General features: G+C 40.8%; 1 protein-coding gene across 1 annotated transcript; it reads right to left on the bottom strand.

Moving 5' to 3' along the window:
• Nucleotides 1-4,583: 4,583 nt before the first annotated feature.
• On the bottom strand, nt 4,584-6,098 carry LOC132039045 (uncharacterized). The gene is made up of 3 exons (XM_059429596.1): nt 5,604-6,098; nt 5,475-5,558; nt 4,584-4,652 (listed from the first exon to the last, which is right to left on the bottom strand). Exons 1-3 carry the CDS (start codon nt 6,096-6,098, stop codon nt 4,584-4,586), a joined length of 648 nt encoding a protein of 215 aa, XP_059285579.1.
• Between the last annotated feature and the right edge of the window lie 20,069 nt (nt 6,099-26,167).

The following is a 26,167-nucleotide window of genomic DNA, read 5'->3' as shown; positions in this document are numbered from 1 at the left end:
GACCATGCAAGATATATTTTTCATTCTTCATCCTAGAAATTTCAAGAAACTTGAAGGAAAAGAGAGAGAGCAAACGGCCATGGAGGGTGGCCGAAACATGGCCATGGAAAGTCTTGATCAAAAATATTTTCTTCAAGCTTCTCTACTAATTGGAAGGTCCTCGTCGACGTGGAGTAGTTGTTGGAACAAGGAAACCATTTGTTTTAGCTAAGGAAGGTCCTAGCCGAATGGAAGAAGTGGAAGGAAGAGGTAAGGTTCAATCCTCCTTTACATGTTTTATGGATGTTTTGGACGTGTTGTAGCGTATGGAAATGGATGAAAATCTTGAAATGTTGTGTGTGGGTGTGTGGCCGTGAGTGGCTGCCTAGGTGTAGGAAAAATGAATCAAATTTACCTAGCATTTTGGTTGTTGTGGTGATGGATTCTATGATGCAAAACGAAAGTTTAATGATCAAGTTGAAGTTATAGTTGTGTGGGCTGATTTGGAAGTAATGTGATTTTAATATGCCTTCTTGAATTTATGGAAATAATGTTGTAAACGTATGGAATTGTTGATATAGTTTATGAATTTGGAAGAAGAAAATGTATTATTGATGTTCCTAATGTAGTTGAAGGATTTCGGGTGGAGTGGTGTGGTTGGGTTGTTTTGAATATTGTATGGATTGCTTGGAATGTTCTTAAATCATGTGTGAATGGTTGCGGATTAGTAATCGAATATGTGAGCATTGGTATTGAATTGATCGTGTGTAGTTTATTTGAATATAAATGAAATGTTGTCGAATTGTGTAGAAAGGAATTATTAATGTTAGAATGCATTTTGAATCACTTATGGATATTGTTAGTATGGTTGTTGATTTGGTTGTTGTTGATTTGGCCGAGTTGAATTCTCGGGGATATTGAAGTTATAGGGGAAATGCTGCCGAAATTTTTGTAGACAAAGTGTTAATTCGGAATTGGATTCTTAAGTGTTATGACTAATGGTTGATACCTAACGACATTATTGTAGATCGTGAGAAGTGGAGATGCAAATTCGGATTTAGCTTAGGAAGCGGCTAAGGTATGTAAAGCTCAACCTTTCTTTCTTTGGCATGTCTTAGTTGAAAATAAGTTATGACACGAATTCCGAGGTAATTCTATTCTGGTGATCTGAGCATGTTCATGATTCTTATTGGCTTCTTGATATTCGTATTCTTAATATGGTCAGATCATGGCCCTTATGTCATTTGTATAATTAAATTTCAAAAGTTGGATAAAGGTTTTGTTTCCAAAAGAGTTTTGTCCTAAATGATTCCGAAACTACAAACGTCCGTAACTTTCACAGAAAGGCTCGGATCGCTTCGATTTGTTCGTAGAAAGTTCTAAAATGAATAACGTTCGTAATCTTCCGAGGCGGACTCGGATTGGTTGGGCATATGACTATGATCCCTATGGTTTTGTTAATACGTTTATGATTTATGCTATGTTTCCGAATAACGTCCGAAAGATATTTGATCTAACTATGGTCCGATTTTCAAATGACATTCCGTTTAGACTACTTCATTAAGTCTGTGAGTATGATTTTATGTGCATATGGTTTCTCACTACTCTGCTCGTGCAAGCTCAATATGTCTTTCACCGAGTCCCGGGCCGGGTACGTATTCGTGCCCATTCTTTTGCATTGTTCACCGAGTCCCTCACTGAGGGCCGGGTACGGTATATGCTAATATGATTATTCACCGAGTCCCGAAAGGGCGGGCACGACCGAGTCCCGAAAGGGCGGGCACGGTATATGATGATGTGATGATATGGGGATGGCGGCCGGGATGGCATACCGAGTCCCTTGCTAGCGGCCGGGACACGCTCTTCACCGAGTCCTCACCAGAGGGCCGGGTACGGTATATGTATATATATGTTTATGCATGCATACATGATGATGACATGATTTTATTTACCGCGTCCCTCGACCGAGGGCCGGGCACGTTATATGTATACTTTATATATGCATATTATGATTTTACTTACCGAGTCCCTCATTAGAGGGCCGGGTACGGTACATATGTACGATGATATAATGACATGATTATGATATGAATTTTGCTTCCGACTTAAGTATTTGCATGATAGATGTTTTCAAAGGCAAGTCTTCCGATTTCTCTGTACTCTTTACTTCAGTATAATCCCGCTTAGTGTATTTCATGCTTTACATACTCAGTACATATTCCGTCGATCCCCTTTCTTCGGGGCTGCGTTTCATGCCGCGCAGTACACCGGATGAGTTGAAGATATTAGCGAGAAGATGTTACGGCGGGATTGGCGAGCTCCATTTTCTCGAGTGCCGCCGAGTCCGAGCATTATGATATAGATTCATGTTCCATGTTAGAGACTTTGCAGACAGTGTCGTGGGTATAAGATGTCGGTTATGTAAGCGGCTATGTAAGCCGATGTGTCATTATGCATTGTATTATAAGTTCTATATGTTTCTATATGTTACAGATTTTATTTGATCTGAAAAGGATAAAAAGCATGTTTATTTCCGAAGAACTTTCATTGTGTATCTATGTTATGATTTAAAGGTCCAGTCCGATTATGGGTATTATGAGAGTCGTCCTGGGTTCGCTCGGCCTAAATAGGGGTCGGGTGCCCATCACTCCCTATTGGATCAGGGTGTGACATTCGCTTTGCCCGCAGATGTGGGTTCACGTACGCGAACTCACGCCCATGCAGACTTGGCCCGCAGACGTGAGGAAATGAGGTGGAAAGTGGCTTCACTTATGCGAGCAGTTCTTCGTAGAGGTGAGTCTGCGTCTACGGTCAACATCTCTGGGGATCCAAGAATCGCTGATCAGAAACCTTATATTCCTAATTTCGAACCATGTCTTCTCATTCACTAAATTGGTGACCTAGAGAGTATTTGGGGGTGATTTTGAGGAGCTTTGAGAGGATTCTTCCTTTGGGTAAGCTTTTTATTTATTTATCTTATTATGTTGTCATTAATGGTGTGGAAAATCACACGACCCAACCCGCCATGGCTGGCACCTACATTAACTCCTAGTGGGCGAACCAACGCGCAAGCCATCTATTCATTCAAGTCCATTTTTATACTAACCAATTCAATCAGTTATTAACCATTCAAGCACAAGATAAATTGAAATTTAGTCATGCCATAAAATAATGAAGTAAATACAGAAGTCCTAACTATTACAACCCCAAAATCCGAAGTCACCGTACAAGGACTCTAATCCAAAACATGTCTAAGGAATGTAAGCTGTCTAAATAAATAACCAACAATGTCTGGAATAGAAATAAACAACAGAAAAGAAGATCTTCGGGCAACCTGACATGGATAGAAGCTCACCCTAAATCTGTCAGCAAACGGCCTCAACACTAGATATGAGGTCGGGTAGCAGTCTCTGGATCATAATCTGCCCTCAAAAGAATGCAGCAAGGTAGTATCAGTACAAACACTATGTACCGGTAGATATCATAGGCCGACAAAGATTAGTATCATGCATACATCATAAAATCAATAAAATAGATAAGCCAGCCAAAAACACATAATCAATTAACCCAATCAACAGGACAACTAAGGATATTAACAATCAAGTCACCCAATGATATCAAGAGTCAAATCAACGGAAGCAAGCAACGAAAATAAGTCTACCAACAATAACCATATACACGTTGTACACACATGCTAACTGATGTCATTGCTCAGTAGTCATGACCTGCAGGGGACCCATGGTATCCATGTACCACTCATTCCGGACTCACTCCTAGGACCCGAGCTCACAACTAGGCCATATCCTCACCCCCGGTCAAATGTGCCTGTTCATAACTAGGCCTCATCCTCACCCCCGGTCAAATGAGCCTCATATATATATATATATATATATATATATATATATATATATATATATATATATATATATGTATCCGTATCTAGTGTCACATTATTTTCAATAATCAAATTATCATTTGTATCTCAATTCCACTAAGACGATCATATTAACTTCTCATCACAACTCCATCAACTTGTAAGTTCCAATATAAGGAATAGTGGCACGAAGCCCACATAATCACTCAATCAATGGCATATAGGAAGTTCAACTACACACAATCATGTTTGAAGACTAGACATGCTTTCTCCTATCAATTTCACAATACATACAATCAACTAATCAAAGTCTAACTCAAGTAGACCGTAACTTACCTCGAATGTAGAGCTGGAACAATGCAGATTACTCTACTACAACCTTTCCCTTTCGTAAAACCTCAAAACACTCAAAGTCTAGCAATTAGAATGCTCAATAAGTCATAATTACTCTAGTCACAAAATCAATTCAAGAACACCCTTCCCTTTAGCCCCATTCCAATGGGTGAATGATTTCTAGGTGTAAATCAACCTAACATTTGCCTTAGCAACCACCAATTATCAATTTATAAGGCTATTTAATCAAAACATCTATTACAAGCAGTTTCCATGGTCCAGCTACCATTTTTATGAAACCCTGAGTCTCAGTTCACTTAGTTCATGACTCTAATGGTTCAATTCTTGACTAAAAGGTGATTACCCAGGCCATTAGATGATAAACACATGATAACAATCATAACCCATCAACTATAGAAAGTCTATTAGGTTCCAGGGTTACTATTTCTAATTCACCATTGTAGACCTATAAAAGGGATGATAATCATGAAGATGATAACGTAATGATGGAAGGAATGGTTGAGACTTACCTCTCAAGGATATTCTTGGCCTAGCTTGGAATTTCGCCCTAGGTGCTTATAGGGAACTGTTTTGGAGTTTTGTGAATAAAGAATTCGGAACTAAGTGCTTAAAAGCTGACATTCTGCTCCCGTCTACCACTGCTGCTGTCAAATCGCTGCTGCAGCGGTCTCGCTATAGCGGCCAAGTGCCCACTATCGCGGACCACACTAACCCTGTCCTTCGCCATGGTTGGCCTGATCCCTCTATAGCGACATCACTATAGCGGTCCAGTGCTCGCCATAGCGGACCCATAAAAATTCGACTGACCGCTGTGGCGAGAAGCTGGCATCTACAAAGGCCCTGCCGCAACGGCACTTCCTCCGCTACAGCGGTGCTACTGAACCAGTATGCTCGCTAATTTCACAGTTTTTCAGCTCTATCACCTAACATTACATCTGAGGCCTCACAAACACAAATAAAATATGCATATAGACATAAAAACACCATACGAACTCACCCGTGGCCTCGAAATTCCCAACGAAATTCTAATTTCGTACGTCACCCCCGATGGACTCAACATAATCAAACAACAATCACAAACAAGTCAAGTTTCAATTCTTAGACTTAGATAATCGAGTTCCTATTAGCTCGTTCTAACCTTGGGAAGGTTCTATTTGGTGGTGATCCTATGCTTTCCATAACGACCAGGACGGTCCTTACACTAGATACCAATTAAAACACCATTTGTCCCCGAACGGATAAGGATGAGGAATCTAGGAAAAGTTACCTGACTCGGCGAAAACTGAGGATACTTGCTATGCATATCCGATTCTGTTTCCCAAGCAGCTTCCTCCACTGGGCGATTCTTCCACTGAACTTTCACGGAAGCTATTTCCTTGGACCTCAATTTGCGAACATCCCTATCTAAGATAGCAACAAGCTCTTCCTCATATGTTAAGTTCTCATCTAGCAAGACTGAATCCCAACGGATTATGTACGAACCATCGCCGTGGTACGTCTTCAACATCAAAATGTGAAATACCGAACGAACTCCTGATAGACCCAGAGGTAAAGCCAACTCATAAGCTATCTCCCCCATACGCTTGAGAATCTCAAATGGCCTAATGTACCTTGGGCTAAGCTTGCCCTTCTTCCCAAACCTCATCACACCCATCATGGGTGAGATTTTCAACAACACTTGCTCTCCCTCCCCAAACTCAAGATCTCGGACCTTACGGTCCGCATACTCCTTTTCCCTACTCTGGGCTGCCAGAAGCTTAGCTTGAATCAACTTCACCTTCTCTAGGGACTCTATCAGAAGATCCGTACTCCAAGGTCTCACCTCAAACGCATCAAACCAACCAATAGGAGACCTATATCTTCTCCCATATAACGCCTCAAATGGAGCCATGTCGATGCTCTAGTGGTAGCTATTATTATATGCAAAATCGGCCAATGATAAGAACTGATCCCAATAACCACTAAAGTCTATCACACAGGCCCGAAGCATATTCTCAAGAACCTGAATGGTCCGCTCGGACTGCTCGTTAGTCTGAGGGTGGAAAGCTGTACTAAGGTCCAACCTAGTACCCAATTCCTTATGCAAATGCTCCCAAAATCGAGACGTAAACGTCATGCCCCTGTCGGACACGATGGAGATAGGAACCCCATGTAGCCTAATCACCTCACGAATGTAGATCCTGGCTAATTTATTCGCGTCATAAGTTATCCGCACCAAAATGAAGTGGGTAGACTTAGTCAACCTGTCAACAATAACCCCGATAGAATCAAACTTCTCTAACGTTTTCGGAAGACCAACCACGAAATCCATTGCTATTCTTTCCCACTTCCACTCAGGAATAGGGATCCTCCAAAGTGTACCCCCAGGTTTTTGATGCTTATACTTCACTTGTTGGCAGTTCAAACACTGAGCAACAAACTCCACTATATCACGCTTCATCCTAGTCCACTAGTAATGTTGCGTCAAATTGCGGTACATCTTAGCAGAGCTATGATGAACGGAATACCTCAAACTGTGAGCCTCTGTCTGAATAGTCTTAATCAAATCACCCACACGTGGCATGCAAACTCACCCTTTAATCAGCAGCACTCCCTCTTTGTGAATCACGGCCTCCTTGGCCTCACCACCCAACACCCTGTCACGAATTTTACACAACTTGGCATCCTCAAACATCTTAGCCTTAATCTCCTCCAGAAATGATGACCGAGCCTCAACACAAGCCAATACTCTGCCCGTGTCAGAAATACCCAGCCTCATAAAACTGTTAGCCAGAGTCTGAACCTCTCTAGCTAACGGACGCTCTGAAGAAATCAAACGAGCCAGACTTCCTGCTCAATGTGTCGGCCACCACATTTGCCTTACCGGGATGATACAGAATGGTGATGTCATAATCTTTTAGTAGTTCCATCCATCTCCGCTCCCTAAAGTTAAGATCCCTCTAAGTGAACACATGCTGTAACCTGCAATGGTCAGTGTACACCTCACAATGGACAGCATACAGGTACTGCTTCTAGATTTTCAACGTGAACACCACTGCTGCCAGTTCTAAGTCATAATGGGATAGTTCTTCTCATGCACTTTCAACTATCGAGAAGCGTAAGCAATCACCTTCGTTTTCTGCATCAAAACAGCACCCAAACCAGAACGTGAAGCATCACAATAAACAACAAAATCCTTGCCCTCCACGGGCAATGCTAGAATAGGCGCTGTAGTCAAAAACATCTTGAGCTTTTGGAAGCTCTCCTCACACTCGTCGGACCACTGAAACAGTATCTCTTTCTGAGTCAAACGGGTTAAGTGAGAAGCAATAGAGGCAACCCCTTCACGAACCGACGATAATAGCTAGCCAGACCCACGAAACTATGAATTGCGGTAACTTATGTGGGCCTAGCCCAGTCCCTGACTGCCTGAATTTTCTGCGGATCCACCATAATACCCTCTCTGGAAATTACATGCCTCAAGAAGGACACAGAAGACAACGAAAATTGACACTTGGAGAATTTAGCATACAACCTCTTTTCCCATAATACCCCAAGATCAATCCTCAAATATTTCTTATGCTTCTCCTTACTTTTAGAATACACTAGCATATCATCAATGGACACTATTACGAAAGAGTCTAAAAAGGGCTTAAAAACACAATTCATGTCACGACCCAGTCGGAGGGCCGACCGAGCACCTCTAGTCTAACATTCCATAAACATTTCTAAGTGGGCCGTATAGATAGCTCATGAATATCATACTTAGTACAACTATCAACAATAGTGTTCACAGGCATAAGCTAATGAGACTACCAAAATATTATACAGTAATAAGAATTTAAGAAGCTAGTGGGTAGCTAACAACATGCATATGTCTACGAGCCTCTAAGTAGAATACAGAAATCCATAAGATGGTGCAGGATTTCGCCATGCCCAAGTATGTATGTACAAAAGAGTAGTACCAAAAGACTGCAGCTTCGGAACAACTGGAGCACTTCTAAGATGCCACTGATGGAGCTCCTAGGGATCAAGTCCGTCTACCTGTGGGCATGAACGCAGTGTCCATAAGAAAAGACGTCAGTACAAGCAGTCTACTGAGTATGTAAGGCATGAACAATAACATAATAAGAAATATGGAGCATGACATGAGATAAAGGAATAACCTGTACATCTAATTGCCTCTTAAGGCGGATACCATGCATGCTTAGCTTTTTCTTAGGAAAAACATTTCTCATACATGTATACACAAAATAGAAATGTTGCTGAACATGCAGCCCGATCCAACAGTATATCATATTGTCGCGGAACGAATGGCCCGATCCATAAATATATTATATTATCACGGAACGAACGGCCCGATCCATTTATCCCATATATCCCGCGTCCGGGCTTCCAGCGTCCGGGACGATGTCATAATATGCCAACTGATCAGGTGGTTATGCATATATAACGCCTCGCCCTTTCCCCATATCCCATATGTATACATATATAATACACATATATAGTATAAGTATCATGCATGAGAGCCCAAATAAAGGTTGTTACTTTATCGGAGTGACGTAAGGTCGGTAACCTCCAATTTATATTATGGGACAATCATCATCGTTATACCTCACCTCGAAGGAACAATTCATAAGGTGAGATCAACAATAATAATGAAATCAATGAAATCATGAAATAAGCTCCATAGTCTCATAATGACATCAATTCATAAGCTTTATAATTCCTAGAAATAGGATCATCATCATCATCACTAAACATACTTCATCTTTAGCATTATAAAAACCTTGAGAATCATGAACTTCTAGCTTTTGGGGACATAGGGACATTATGGAACACATATACGGGATCATAAGAAAAGAGTCATGCCTTTGGAAAGAAAGGGATAAGCCGTAACATACCTGATTGATCTCCTACTACTTAACGCTTATTCTCCCGAACTTGTAAATCTACATTCAAGAGAAATTATACTACCGTTAGACTTATCGTCATATGCCTATCTCAAGTCTTTAAATTAAACTCCTTTAGAATCTGCCAATATTCGGGTATCCCTAGCCCGAAATAATAATTTCAACAACCAACACAACAACAACAACAACAACACCAATAACATCATCCTCAATACCAAAATACTCCATAAAACATCCCACACGATGTTTATCCAATTTCTCCACCAACAAATTCGTTATACGACTATTTAATAGCTCTACCTTCATAAATAAACCTAAATCAATATCAATAAGGGAAGATTCATACCTTACTCCCGCTAGAACTGCAATATCTTCAATATTCGCCTTGAATTCTAGCCAAGATTCACCGCAACCCGATATTATAATCACAACTATCTTTGCTGTTGGAACCTAAATCCAAAAATTATACTTAATTCGTGCTAATATTTGATGTTTGGCAATTGGGGGAAAGTCCCAAAAATTTGGAGAGGTTTAGGGGTGTTTGGAATGAAAAATGAGGGGGTAAGCCCCCTTTTATAACGTTCCAGATTCTGCCAAAAAGACCTAAAAATTACTCAGCGCGAACCCTGGCTCCTCTGTGCGTTCGCGTCACCTGTGCGCGTTCGTGCAGAGTTTATCCCTGCTCTGGTAGCCTGTCTTAAAATGATCATAACGTTTGATCCCGATGTCCGATCGATGCACGGTTTGTTGTATTGGAAACTAGACTGTATTGGAAACTAGACTTTCTGAAATTCATTTTAGGCTTTTGCTTTGCTCCAAAACTCCTCATATACTAAAAGATATCCTTTCTCGAATTTGGACTAAAATTGCCACTCATAATCATAAGTTAAGCACATATAATCTCATATATCTTTGGAGGTAACTCCAATGTCCACAATTGAACGACTAGTACCTAGCAAATCTCAATGTACAAAACTTACGAGGTGTAACATTCCTCCCCCCTTAGGAACATTCGTCCTCGAATGTTAAGCTCTTAGGGGTTTCTATAAAATTTTGCTAAAGTTTTCCCTGTAATTGTATCACTACCATCCTGTCATAACAATCCAAAACATATAATGCCTCGCAGGGCTACAACCTCAATACCCATATTGGCCACACACGACCAAGAAATTATTCAAAGAAGCATTACATACCTGACGGTGTTGGTATCTTCGTCTAGGGCTCTTCTGGGAATGGAAATAGGTGCGGATATCTAGACCTCATATCTTCCTCTGCTTCCCAAGTAATTTCCTCTCTGTTATTATTTCTCCATAGAACTTTTATTGAGGCTACGTCTTTGGTTCTAAGTCTTCGAACTTGCCTATCTAGAATGACAATGGGTACTTCTTCATAGGACAGTTTCTTAGTAACTTGGACATCATCGACAGGCACAATTCTAGAAGGATCTCCCACACACTTCTGAAGCATTAATACATGAAACACTGGGTGCACTGCCTCCAAGTCCGAAGGTAGATCTAACTCATAAGCCACTTGGCCTACCTTTCACACAATCTTATAATGCCCGATATATCGAGGACTAAGCTTACCCTTCTTGCAAAATCTCATTACCCCTTTCATCGGCGACACTTTCAAGAATACTCAATCATTAACTTTAAACTCCAAGTTTCATCGATGATTGTCTGTGTAGGATTTTTGATAGCTTTGGGCTGTTAGCAGTCGATCTCGAATCAGCTTGATCTTCTCTACCGCGTGCTGGATCAGATCTGGGCCTACTAACTTTGTCTCTCCTACTTCGAACCATCCAAAAGGCGATCTACATTTCCTTCCATGTAGAGCTTCATATGGGGCCATCTGAATCTTTGGAATGGTAGCTATTGTTATACGCAAATTCAATGAGTGGAAAATGATCATCCTAGCTACCTCCAAAATCCAGCACACATGCCCTCAGCATATTCTCAAGGGTCTGGATAGTGCGCTCGGCCTGCCCGTCAGGCTGTAGATGAAATGCTATACAAAGCTTCACTTGTGTTCCCAAACCTTCTTAGAAGGATCTCCAAAAATTAGTTGTAAATTGTGCTCCTCTATCAGTAATAATAGATACTGGAACACCGTGGAGTCACACTATCTCTTTGATATACAACTTTGCATAATCTTCTGCTGAATACGTAGTTCTGACTGGCAGGAAATGAGCTGATTTTGTGAGTCTATCCACAACCACCCATATAGAATCATACTTACGCCGGAAACGAGGCAAGCCTGTAATGAAATCCATATTAATCACTTCCCATTTTGAAGTCGGAATCTCTATAGCTTGCAATAATCCCCCAGTCTTCTGATGCTCGATTTTCACCTGTTGACAATTAGGGCATTGGGCTACAAACTCCGCTATATATTTCCTCATTCCATCCCACTAATATACAGATTTAAGATCATGGTACATCTTCGTCGCCCTTGGGTGGATAGAATAACGAGAATGATGGGCATCCTCCAGGATCTAACGATGTAGCCCAGCAACATCAGGGACACATAATCTGCCTCGATACTTGAGAACTCCATCTGCAGGAACCTCAAATGGTGACCTCTCCTTCTGAGGAAGCACATCTCTATAGTGAACTAACACGGGGTCTTCGTATTGACGCTTCATTACTTCCTCTACTAAGGATGAAACAACTGAGTTTTGAACAGTAACTCCCGCACTGCCCAAGTCCATTAAGCGAACTCCTAGGTTGGCTAGCTGTTGAAGTTCCCGAGCTAGCTCCCTCTTATCCGATTGAACATCACACAAACTGCCCATGGATTTGCGGCTAAGAGCATCGGCTACCACTTTCGCCTTTCCTGGGTGATGTAAAATACTCACATCATAGTCTTTTAATAGCTCCAACCACCACTTTTTCCGCAAATTCAATTCCTTCTGGTTGAAAATATATTGGAGACTCTTATGATCGGTATGAATATCCACATGAACGCCATACAAATAGTGTCTCCACATCTTTAATGCGTGAATAACCGCAACCAACTCTAGGTCATGAGTCGAGTAGTTTTTCTCGTGTTTCCGTAGTTCCTTGAAGCATAAGCAATAAATTTACCATGTTGCACCAACACACAACCCAGTCCAATACCTGAAGCATCACAGTAAATTACATAGCCCTCTAATCCCTCTGGAAGCGTCAGGACTAGGGCCGAAGTCAATCTATCTTTCAGCTCCTGAAAGTTGCGCTCACACGCGTCCGTCCATTGAAACTTAGCCGATTTCTGAGTCATCTTCGTCAGTGGTACTGAAATGGAAGAAAATCCTTCTACAAATCTCCTATAGTAACCGGCCAACCCCAGAAAACTACAAACCTCCGTTGGCGTTGTAGGTCTCGGCCATTCTTCACAGCTTCAATCTTCTGGGTATCTACTCGAATGCCGTCGGCTGAAATAATATGCCCCAGAAAAGTTACGAAATTCAGCCAAAATTCACATTTTTAAAATTTGGCATATAACTCCCGAGCCCAAAGAATTCCAAGGATAATACGTAGATGTTCTGCATGCTCCGCCTCCGATCGGGAATATACCAAAATATCATCAATGAACAAAATCACGAACAAATCTAGGAAAGGCCTGGATACATCATTCATGAATACCACTGGAGCGTTAGTCAATCCAAATGACATCACCCGAAACTCGTAATGACCATATCTAGTTCTGAAGGCTGTCTTTGGGATGTCCTCCTCTTTTACCCTCACTTGATGATATCCCGATCTTAGATCTATTTTTTAGAACCATTTAGCACCTTGCAGTTGATCGAATAAATCATCTATCCTTGGAAGTGGGTATTTATTCTTTATCGTCACCTTGTTCAATTGCCTGTAATCGATACACATCCGCAAGGAACCATCTTTCTTTCTTACGAACAACACCGGTGCTCCCCATGGAGATGAACTAGGCCTAATAAAGCCTTTCTCAAGTAAATACTTCAGTTGCGCCTTTAATTACTTCAACTCTGCAGGGGCCATCCGGTAAGGAGGGATAGATACGGGCTTAGTATCTGGCAACACAGCGATGGTGAACTCGATCTCCCGTTCTGGAGGAAGACTTGGAAGCTCGTCCGGAAGAACGTCTGGGAACTCATTTACTACTGGGATAGATTGGAGTGTTGGTGGTTTTGCTTCTGTGTCATGGACCCGGACTAAATGATAAATATAGCCCTTAACAATCATCTTCCTCGCGTTGAGATAGGAAATAAACCTACCTCTCGGGGATGCTGTGTTACCTTTTCATTCTAACACTGGTTCTCCCCGAAACTGAAATCGGACCATCTTTGTTCTACAATCAACTTTGGCGTAACAAGAAGCTAGCCAGTCCATACCCATAATAACGTCAAAATCTAACATTTTCAACTCATGTAAATCAGCGATACTACTCCTTTTACAAACTACGACTACACAATTTCTATATACCCATTTAGCTACCACTGGTTCCCCTACCGGCGTAGACACCTCAAAGGGTTTGATCGGCTCAGGTTTCACCCCGATACGATTAGCAATATAAGGAGTAATATATGACAGAGTAGAACCCCGATCAATCAATGCATACACATCACGAGAGGATACCGACAATATACCCGTGACTACGTCAGAGGATACTGCCTGAATTTTTTGCGGATCCATCATAATACCTTCTCTCAAAATTACATGCCTCAAGAAGGACACAGAAGACAACCAAAATTCACACTTGGAGAATTTAGCATACAACCTCTTCGCCCATAATACCCCAAGAGCAATCCTCAAATATTTCTCATGCTTCTCCTTACTTCTAGACTACACCAGCATATCATCAATGGACAGTATTACTAAAGGGTCTAAAAAGGGCTTAAAAACACTACTTTTGTCACGACCCAGCCGGAGGGCCATGACGGGTACCCAGTATTGGCCTACCGAGCACCTCTAGTCTAACATTCCATAACTATTTCTTAGTGGGCCGTATAGACAGCTCATAAATATCATACTTAGTACAACCATCAACAACAGTGTTCACAGGCATAAGCCAACGAGACTACCAAAATATTATACAGTAATAAGAACTTAAGAAGCTAGTAGATATCTAACAGCATACATATGTCTACGAGCCTCTAAGTAGAATACAGAAATCCATAAGACGGGGAAGGATTTCGCCATGCCCAAGTATATATGTACAAAGGAATAGTACCAAAAGACTACAGCTCCGGAACAACTGGAGTGCTTCTGAGATGCCACTGAAGGAGCTCCTAGGGATCAGGTCCATCTACCTGTTTACCTGCGGGCATGAACGCAGCATCCACAAGAAAGGACGTCCAGTGTATTGAGTATTTAAGGCATGAACAATAACATAATAAGAAATATGGAGCATGACATAAGATAAAGGAATAACCTGTACATTTGACTGCCTCTTAAGGCGGGATACCATGCATGCTTAGCTTTTTCTTAGGAAAAACATTTCTTATATATGTATACACAAAATAGAAATGTTGCGGAACGTGCAGTCCGATCCAAAAGTATATCATATTGCCGCGGAACGAGCGGCCCTATCCATAAATATATTACATTGTCGCGGAACGAACGGCCCGATCCGTTTATCCCATATATCCCACGTCTGGGCATCCTGCGTCCGGGACGATGTCATAATATGCCAACTAATCAGGTGGTTATACGTCTACAACGCCTCGCTCTTTCCCCATATCCCATATATATACATATATAATACACATATATAGTATAAATAGCATGCATGAGAGCCCAAATAAAGGTTGTTACTTTATCGGAGTGACGTAAGGTCTGTAACCTCTGATTTATATTATGAAACAATCATCATTGTTATACCTTACCTCGAAGGAACAATTCAGAAGGTGAGATCAACAATAATAATGAAATCAAAGAAATCATTAAATAATCTCCATAGTCTCATAATGGCGTCAATTCATAAGCTTTAGAATTCCTAGAAATAGGATCATCATCATCATCACTAAACATACTTCATCTTTTTCATTATAAAAACCTTGAGAATCATGAACTTCTATCTTTTGGGGACATAGGGACATTATGGAACATATATACGGGATCATAAGAAAAGAGTCATGCCTTTGGAAAGAAAGGGACAAGCCTTAACATACCTGATTGATCTCCTACTACTTACCACTTATTCTCCCGAACATGTAAATCTACATTCAAGAGAAATTATACTACTGTTAGACTTATCGTCATATGCCTATCTCAAGTCTTTAAATTAAACTCCTTTAGAATCTGCCAAAATTCGGGTAACATCTCCCCTGTTTATATCCCTAGCCCAAAATCATAATTTCAACAACCAACGCAACAACAACAACAACAACACCAATAACATCATTCTCAATACCAAAATACTCTATAAAACATCCCACGCGATGTTTATCCAATTTCTCCACTAACAAATTCGTGATACGACTATTCAATAGCTCTACCTTTGTAAATAAACCTAAATCAATATCAAAAAGGGAAGATTCATACCTTACTCCCGCTAGAACCGCAATATATTCAATAATCGCCTTGAATTCTAGCCAAGATTCGCCTACCGATATTATAATCGCAACTATACGCTGTCGGAACCTGAATCCGGAGATTATACTTAATTCGTGCTAAAATTTGATGTTTGGAAATTGAGGGAATGTTCCAGAAATTTGGAGAGGTTTAGGGGTGTTTCGAATGAAAAATGAGGGGGTAAGCCCCTTTTTATAACGTTCCAGATTCTGCCCCCCAGGTGCGTTCGCGCAGAGTTAATCCCTGCTCTGGAAGCCTGTCTTAAAATGATCATAACGCTTGATGCCGATGTCCGATCGATGCACGATTTCTTGTCGTGGAAACTAGGCTTTCTGAACTTCATTTTAGGCTTTTGCTTTGCTCCAAAACTCCTCATTTACTAAAAGATATCCTTTCTCCAATTTGGACCAAAATTGCCCCTCATAATCATAAGTTAAGCACATATAATCTCATATATCTTTGGAGGTAACTCCAATGTCCACAATTGAATGACTAGCACCTAGCGAATCTCAATGTACAAAACTTACGAGGTGTAACAATTCATCAAGTCCATGAGCGCAGCTGGGGCATTTGTAAGCTCAAAAGATATAACCAAGAACTCATAGTGCCCATACCTAGTCTTGAAGGCCGTCTTAGGAACATCCTCTACCCGAATCTTCAATTGGTGATACCCTGATCTTAAGTCAATTTTAGAGAACACAAAAGCTCCCTGTAACTGATCAAACAAGTCATCAATACGGGGAATGGGATACTTGTTTCGGATAGTTACCTTGTTCAGCTGACGGCAATCAATACACATACGCATAGAGCCATCCTTCTTTTTAACAAACAACACAGGAGCACCCCAAGGAGAGGCACTCGGGAGAATAAACCCCTTACTCAAAAGATCCTTAGTCAAAAGATCTTGCAATTATTCTTTCAATTCCCTGAGTTCTGCTGGCGCCATCCTATATGACGGAATAGAGATAGGACGAGTCCCTGGGTCTAAATTAATCCGAAAGTCAATATCATGGTCAGGTGGTATACCTAGCAAGTTCGCAGGGAACAGATCCACAAACTCGCATACCATTGGAACTGAATCAATAGATGGAGTATCTGCGCTGGTATCACGGATATGTGCCAAATAAGCTAGACAACCCTTCTCCACTAGCTTCTTAGCATAAACGAAGGATATGACTTTCTTAGGGAGGGGACTAAGGTCACCCTTCCACTCAAGTCTAGGTGCCCCGGGCATAGCTAAGGTAATGGTTTTAGAGTGACAATCAAGAATTGCAGAATACGGGGACAACCAACTCATGCCAAAAATGACATCAAAATCTACTATGTCTAGGATCATCAAATCCGCCTACGTACTATGTCCTATAAATGTAATCGCACAAGAAGGGTAGACTCCCTCTACCACCACTAAATCCCCAATAATAATAGATACATAAATAAGGGCATCAAGAGTATCACAGATCATATCCAAACCCACATCAAAATACGAAGACGCATGAAAAAGTAGAACTCGGATCAAATAAAATAGAAGCCATTCGGTTATAAATTGAGATAGTACCTGTAATGACAGCATCAGAGGCTTCAGCCTCGGGTCTACCTGGGAAAGCGTACAAGTGACCGCACCCTCCCGCGCTTTGTGAACCACCGCAATTACTGTCCGGTCGAGCCCCGCCCGCAATGCCGGGCTACTATCCGCCTGCGCACCGCGAGGACCGCCTCGGTAGGGCGAGCACCGCCTTACGCGCGGTGTGGCTGCCCCGCTCGGCCTTTACAAGGTCCTTACTCCTCTATCTGGTGCAAATGGAGCACGGGAGCCTGATACTGAGTCCCCTGTCCACCCTGTCTGAGTCTGGGGTAAAACCTCTTAATATGCCCTACCTCACCACACTCGTAACATGCACGGTCCAGTGTAGGTTGCTAAACAGAAGCTGATGAAGCAGTATAACCCCCATACTGACCTAAAGACTAATAATTGGCCCCTGATGGGCCCCCAGTAGACACATGTATAGCGGACTGAACCGAACATCTTGAATACACCTGTGAACTCTGACCCCTCGAGAAGGAGTTGCTAAAATTCCCACCCCTTCGAGCTTTCTTCTATCTGCTTTGCATGACTCTCCTGTCTAATCCCCTCAACAACACGGACATGCTCCACTACCTCCTGGAATGAAGCCCTAGTGGCTATAAACTGAAGAGCTGATAGCTGAAGTCCAATGTTCAATCCCTTAACGAATTGCCTGATCCTCTCCTCCTCAATAGGTAGCAACTGAAGAGCATATTGGGACAAGGAATGGAAATGGAACTTGTAAACAGCAACATACGAGTTTCCCTGATCAATATTAGCAAACTCATCCTTCCTTTTGTCCCTCAAAATACGCGGGACATGCTTATCTAGGAACACTGAATAGAATTGAACCCAAGTCAACGGAGGTGACTCAGCAAGCCTGCACTCCATATATTCCCTCCACCATAACTTGGCATCACCCAAGAACTGGAAGGTCACAACCTCAACCCCATACTTGTTTACAGCCCCAATCTTATGGAGCCTTTTATGACAATCTATGATGCACTCGTAGGTATCCTCTGACTTAGTACCATAGAAAATCGGAGGCTTCATTTTAGTGAACCCCCAAAATAAATCATGCTCCTCAAGGGTTATCACCGGTCTTGCAACTGGCCTCGAAAATGTTTCGAAACTCGAAACTTCATCCAATCGGCGCCCCTTTGGCCAGCATCTTCGAACTCACGGAGGCAAAATGCCGGGACCGGAGCATCGCGCCAACCCATGCAACCAGTTTAGCACCTACGCCATTGCATCTAATATATACTTACAATAGTACACCCCCACGGGCGATTAGGCGGCGCCGCCGGGCCGAGGTGCGGCTACATCTCCCGCGGCCTAATTAGGAGCCACTGGAGGCACGGGATCAACTGCTGGGACTCCGCCCCCAGCTGGTGCCGCCCTTCTACCTGCTCCTTTACCTCTACCTCTTTCTCGGGCTGTTGCTGCACGCGTTCTCGCTATCTGCGAGAGAATGAAGGATAGTCAGATACCAATTTGAATCATCCGGATACCAATTGGAATCAAGTAGTACGAAAGAAAGAAAAAAAAGGGAATTTTCCTAGTGTCCGGTAGCCTCTCGAAGATAAGTACAGACGTCTTCGTACCTGTCACGACCCAACCAGAGGGCCATGACGGGCACCTAGAGCTAACCTACCGAGTACCTCTAACCATACATCTCATAATCATTTTTGGGTGGACCCCAAAAGTAGCTCATTATTGTCATAACCTATAAGGACATATACCACAACATAACGGTGCATCACTATATAATCATCAACAACTATGTCCATCATCACCAGCCGATGAGGCTACCAATATATAATACAATGATATGAACCAGTGGAGCTATAAAACACCTAACTGTACACACATGTCTACGAGCCTCTACATAGAATTCAAATGATCATAAGGACCAATACCAAATAGCCTGCAGCTTTGAAGTAAGTGGAGTGCTCCTGAGAATCCACTGATAAAATACCTACGGGTCTGATCCGTCTCCCTACTTACCTACCGGCATGAGCGCAGTGTCCACAAGAAGGGACGTTAGTACGAATAATGTACTGAGTATGTAAGGCATGAATAACAACACAATATAGCTATGAAAAGTAACATGGAATAAGAAAGAGTAAACTGTACATCTGGATGCCTCTTAAGGCAGATACCATGCATGCTTAATTTTTTCACAAAAATATTTTTCATACATATATAAATGATAGTGCTGCGGAACGTGCATCCTGATCCATAAATATTTTATATTCTTTGCGGAACGTGCAGCCCTATCCATATATCATATCATCATTTGAATATATATTGTCGCGGAACGAACAACCCGATCCATTTATCGCATATATCCCGCATCTGGGTATCCCATGTCCGGGACGATATCTAGCTGATCAGGTGGTTATGCGTATATAACACCTGCCCTTTTCCCCATATCCCCATGCATACATATATAATATATAATATATAAATAGCATGTGTGAGAGCCCAAGTAAAAGTTATCATCATCATGAAGACATAATCATCTTTAGTGTCATAAGAAACTTTAAGAATCATGAATTTCTAACTTTTGGAAGTAAGAAGGTTATGGAAACATATATGGAATCATAACATAGGAATCATGCCTTTTGAAAGAAAGGGACTAGCCTTAACATACATGGAAGATAATTTCTCGACTTCCAACTTACTTCCTGTCTTGCAATTCACTTAAGATCATTCATAGTCTCGTAATCTACATATACAATTATTTATACTATTGTTAGGCTCATCATCGTACGCTCGTCTTAAGCCCTTAATTTAAATCCATTTAGAATCTGTCGAAATTCGGGCAGCATCTCCCCTATGTATATGCCTAGCCCGAAATCATAATATCAACAACCAATCAACAAAAATAATACCAACATCATCAACACCATTATCTATACCAATTTATTCCCTAAAACACCCCACACGATGTTTTTCAAATTTCTCAACTAACCAACTTGTTATACGACTATTTAATACTTTTATCTTCATAAGTAAACCGAAATCAATATCAACAAGAAGAGATTCATACCTTCTTCTTAATAGAGCAGCAATAGCTTCAATAGTTGCCTTGATTTCAAGCCAAGATTCACCGCAATATGCTACTATAATCACAACTATACGCTATCCGAATCTGAATTTCGGGATTTCACTTGCTTTGCGCTAAATTTTAGTGGACGAAAGTTCGGAGAATGATCTAGAGGGTTGGGGTTGTGTTTAAGGGGTTATTGGCTGAAAATAAGGGGGTAAATCCCCTTTCATAATGTTCTAGAGTCGGTTTCCACTGACTCAGAATTTGCCCTTCGCGTTCACGGCCTTAGGTTGCATTCGCGAAGGGTTATTTAGTCCTCCTCTTCGTGTTCACGGCCCTTTGGTCACGTTCACGAAGGGTTAATTTTCTGCTCTGGCGGCCTAACCTGTAACATCCATAACTCTCTACTCCGATGTCCTATCAACGAGCGGTTTGTTGCGTTGGTAACCAGACTTTATGAACTTCAATTTAGGATTTTACTTTGCTCCAAAACTCCTCATATACTAAAATATATTATTTCTCCAAGTTGGACCAAAATTGCCCATCATATTTTCTCCAAAATCCAACAAACTTAATTTCCTTGATTCACTTGCCCTCCAATCCTTCCGTAGCTTATTATATGAACTTAAACCCTCATAATCATAAGATAAGCGCATATAATCTCGTATATCCTTGGAGGTAACTCCAATGTCCATACTTAAAACAACCAGCACCTAACGAATCGCAACATTCAAAACTACGAGGTATAACATTCTCCCCCCTTAAAAAACATTCGTCCTCGAATATTGAAGTAGAGTTCGCTCTGAGGTGGATGTCAATATTCTTACATGCATTTTTTGATATTTACTTTACTTACTTGCAGTCTTACTTTCTCATTTAAAACTGAACTTATCCGAATTACGCAGTTTATCCTTCTTCTTTTGTGGCCAAAATTTATGCCCGTACTCATAGTCGTCCCTTTTCTTATTATCTATCTGTCTACTTACTCTTCATGCTTTATCGTTCTTGTTGTGTCTTCAACCTCCGTCGTTTACCTTCTTATATGCTCTTTTATCCAGTACTTACCACATACGTTTATCCAATTTTGATCCCATCTTTCTTTTTTACTCTGAAATTCTTGTTCTCTTTGATCTACACATATCTTTCTTACGTTTTACAGATATCCCAGAGCTTTGTCTTCTTGGAGTTTACTTATTCTTATTCTTTCTCAACCTCAAGACTTGTCATATTTTAGCATCCTTTGATTTCTATAGCAGTCGAATTAATCTTTGCGGTACTTTATCTTTCAACTAGTTTAACACCGAAATGTCTCGCTTAATATCGCTTTCCTTTAATTGGACTTCTTGCACTTGGGCTAGCTAACAGGAATTCTTGTACTTACATCAAAACACCTCAAATATCTTCTTTAATGATTCCTTTCCTTCAATCTACTCTTAAAGTTTCTGATCCTTAGTTCGGCTAATAATTTAGGGGTGAATTCAGAAGTTTGTCGAAGAATAACTAAGATTCTTTGTCATGCAGCGAATTCGAATCTTTTCATTCTTTCCTTTGTCTGTAACCTTCATTCATCCCTTTTCCAATAAGAGTCATCATGTTGCTTGTTCCACGAGGTTTCATTGTCACCCGCTTGTTCCAATCAAACGCGATATCCTTTGATCACTTCCTTTGGGGTTCTCTTTCTACTTTTAACCTGTGCCCGACTCTCACGTAATAAGTCTTTTCCATAGTCTGACGTACTTATCTGTGATTTTGGTTTATCAATCCAGCGGATCTCTTAATTCCTTAAATGTCCATCTCCTTTATTTATATCCTTGAATCCTTTTCTTGCGATCTTATCTTCGTCTACTTCCATGACTTCACCTTCCGTTGACTTAGTCCCTCCTATTTCGTAGCCCTCTATTTCTCTACTAGTGGACAACTTTCTTATTCGACTGTGGCACTTTTCCTTGCTTGCTTCTCTAGTGCTACTTTAGATTATCCCTCTTATTACTAATCGATTTTGCATACATACCGTCTCATCTCCTTTTTAATTCTTCGGTCGGACTCCTTAATTTGTTACAATGTCATCATAGTTCCACCTATGATAGCGCCCAGATGGTTTGCAATAGCATTTCCTTGCTACTTCAGATTACTCATCCAATGCATCAAAAATACCATAGCCAAGGGATTTATATTCAAATGGGACTCAATTAAACCCATACAATAACCTCAGCACCATCCCTTATATACTTGTATACAGCATTTTCTTATCATCGTTGTAATCCCTCATAACAAGATTATACTTACAACATACTAATGATCATAGCTCAAGCTAATCTACTATTCAAAATATCTTCAAATCCATGTTTGAATCTTTCCTCCAATTTCCTCTCCTCAAATCTTAACATAATTACAAAATAACTCATAAGCATGAGACTAAAATAAAATCTTACTTAATCACAACTTCCGTTCAATATGAATATGCTTCCCTCTTTAAGTCCTTGGCTCTCCTATATCAGTGGCTAATTGAGACTTAACTAGCTTCCATTCTTCTTCAAATATTTATTGTCGTCCCCACACCATTTTACTAGCCATTTCATCAGGACGATTATTTATATGGTCCTATGACATATACTCTCATAATTTAATGTAAACGGTGACTTGTGATTTCACGCTGCAGGAGGCATTTTCTAGTCTCAGGCAGTACTGCTGTCGTACTATCAATAGGCATACTGTCTTTCTTTCTTTTGACGATCATTGAAATTCCTATAAATATTCCTCTTTTAAAACCCTCATCTCTTCCAGCGCTACGATTTCTCTTTAGTAATCCTGACTGTCCCTGACACTTATCCTTGGTCACTTATAGGCCTTCTCACTTATTCTGCCACCTTTTAGGGGTACTTTTGCTTCATATTTAATTGTAACCAAAATTTCTCTGGTACGAGTGATTCGAGTCATAGCCTGGAACACAACGTATCACATTGACAAAACTTATTACCTTTTATTTCCTAAACCTTCATCATCTTATCATGCCTCTCTTTCTATGTTTGTCTCATAATATACTTACATTTAGTCCATTTTCACTTTTCTTTAGCACATCCTTGCTATATTAGTTCATCTCGAATTTTTAACTCCTTCAAGCCAGTACGTTTCCTTCTTCTGCACTTGGTAAAGTTATAATTCATCTAAGAATGTTCTTATGAATCAGGGACATCATATCCTATGATTTAGCTCTATGGCACGATCTATGATAGGAAAGAAAGGTCAATGGTTCCTAGATGCCCTGCAGCCTCTTGTTTATAAATGTGGCGCGCTTCACACCCATAAACAAGACTCTACCAGACACGGCTCGTAGACATTCCTTAGGACGAATTGCTCTGATACCACTTCGTCACGACCCAACCAGAGGGCCATAACGAGCACCCGGAGCTAACCTACCGAGTAACTCTAAGCATACATCTCATAATCATTTCTGGGTAGACCCCAAAAGTAGCTCATGGTTGTCATAACCTGTAAGGACATATACCACAACATAACGGTGCATCACTATATAATCATCAACAATTATGTCCACCATCACCAGCCGACGAGGCTACCAATATATAATACAATGATATGAACCAAGGGAGCTATAAAACGCCTAACTGTACACACATGTCTATGAGCCTCTACATAGAATACAAATGATCATAAGGACCAATACCAAATAGCCTGCAGCTCTGAAGTAAGTGGAGTGCTCTTGAGAATCCGCTGATAAAACACCTACGGGTCTGATCCGTCTCCCTGCCTACCTGCGGGTATGAGCGCAGCGTCCACAAGAAGGGACGTCAGTACGAATAATGTACTGAGTATGTAAGGCATGAATAACAACACAATATAGATATGAAAAGTAACATGGAATAAGAAAGAGATAACCTGTACATCTGGACGCCTCTTAAAGCGGATACCATGCATGATTAACTTTTTCATAAAAACATTTTTCATACATATGTAAATGATAGTGCCGTGGAACGTGCAGCCCGATCCATATATCATATCATCATTTTAGATATATATTGCCGCGGAACGAACGACCTGATCCATTTATCCCATATATCCCGCGTCCGGGCATCCCACGTCTGGGACGATATCCAGCTGATCAGGTGGTTATGTGTATATAACGCCTGCCCTTTTCCCCATATCCCTATACATACATATATAATATATAATATATAAATAGCATGCATGAGAGCCCAAGTAAAAGTTATCACATTATCGGAGTGACGTAAGGTCGGTAACCTCCGATTTATGTTATGGAACAATCATCATCGCGATATCTCACCTTGAAGGAACAATTATCATAAGGTGACGTCAACAATGATAATGAAATCAAAGAAATTCATGAAATTACTCAATAACCTCATAATAGCATTAAAATCATAAACTTTGAAACTTCTAGAAATAGGATCATCATCATCATCATCATGAAGACATAATCATCTTTAGTGTCATAAGAAACTTTAAGAATCATGAATTTTTAACTTTTGGAAGTAAGAAGGTTATGGAAACATATATAGAATCATCACATAGGAATCATGCCTTTTGAAAGAAAGGGACTAGCTTTAACATACCTGGAAGATAATTTCTCGACTTCCAACTTACTTCCTATCTTGCAATTCACTTACAATCATTCATAGTCTCTTAATATACATATACAATCATTTATACTATTGTTAGGCTCATCATCATACGCTCGTCTTAAGCCCTTAATTTAAATCCATTTAGAATCAGCCGAAATTCGGGCAGCATCTCTCCTGTTTATATGCCTAGCCCAAAATCATAATATCAACAACAAATCAACAACAACAATACCAACATCATCAACACCATTATCCATACCAATTTATTCCCTAAAACACCTCACACGATGTTTTCCAAATTTCTCAACTAACCAACTTGTTATACGACTATTTAATACTTTCATCTTCATAAGTAAACTGAAATCAATATCAACAAGAAGAGATTCATACCTTATTCTTACTAGAGCAGCAATAGCATCAATATTTGCCTTGATTTCAAGCTAAGATTCACCGCAATACGCTACTATAATCACAACTATACGCTATCCGAATCCGAATTTTGGGATTTCACTTATTTTGCACTAAATTTTAGTGGACGGAAGTTGGGAGAATGATCTAGAGGGTTGGGTTTGGGAGAATAATCCAGAGGGTTGGGGCTGTGTTTAAGGGGTTGTTGACTGAAAATAAGGGGGTAAATCCCCTTTTATAATGTTCTAGAGTCAGTTTCCACCGACTCAGAATTTGGCCTTCACGTTCGCAGCCTTGGGTTGCGTTTGCGAAGGGTTATTCAGTCCTCCTCTTCGCGTTCGAGGCCCTTTGGACGCGTTCACAAAGGGTTAATTTTCTGCTCTGGCAGCCTAACTTGTAACGTCCATAACTCTCTACTCTGATGTCCTATTGACGAGTGGTTTGTTGCGTTAGAAACTAGACTTTATGAACTTCAATTCAGGCTTTTACTTTGCTCCAAAACTCCTCATGTACTAAAATATATTATTTCTCCAATTTGGACCAAAATTGCCCCTCATATTTTCTCCAAAATCCAACAAACTTAATTTTCTTGATTGACTTGCCCTCCAATCCTTTCGTAGCTTATTATATGAACTTAAACCCTCATAACTATAAGATAAGCGCATATAATCTCGTATATCCTTGGAGGTAACTCCAATGTCCATACTTAAAACAACCAACACCTGATGAATCATAACATTTAAAACTACGGGGTGTAATAGTACTGATCCGCATGACTCTACAAGACATGTCCTTGTATGATGACATCGATGAGCCTAAGGCTCTGATACCAACTCTGTCATGACCCAACCTGCCATGACTGGCACCCACACTAACTCCTACTGGGCGAACCAATACGTAAGCCATCTATTCA

The sequence above is a fragment of the Lycium ferocissimum genome, chromosome 12 (genome assembly GCF_029784015.1).
Source record: "Lycium ferocissimum isolate CSIRO_LF1 chromosome 12, AGI_CSIRO_Lferr_CH_V1, whole genome shotgun sequence".
Taxonomy (NCBI): domain Eukaryota; kingdom Viridiplantae; phylum Streptophyta; class Magnoliopsida; order Solanales; family Solanaceae; genus Lycium; species Lycium ferocissimum.
This window is presented reverse-complemented; position numbering and strand designations above follow the sequence as displayed.

Excerpts from the sequence above, each read along its gene's own strand:
- LOC132039045 (XM_059429596.1), bottom strand. The coding sequence starts at position 6,098 with ATGGCTCCATTTGAGGCGTTATATGGGAGAAGATATAGGTCTCCTATT. Across the intron at positions 5,559-5,603 it reads TTGCTATCTTAGATAGGGAT|TGGAAGAATCGCCCAGTGGA; the intron begins GTTCGCAAATTG and ends GTGAAAGTTCAG. Across the intron at positions 4,653-5,474 it reads CTCAGTTTTCGCCGAGTCAG|GTCTACAATGGTGAATTAGA; the intron begins GTAACTTTTCCT and ends TCCCTTTTATAG.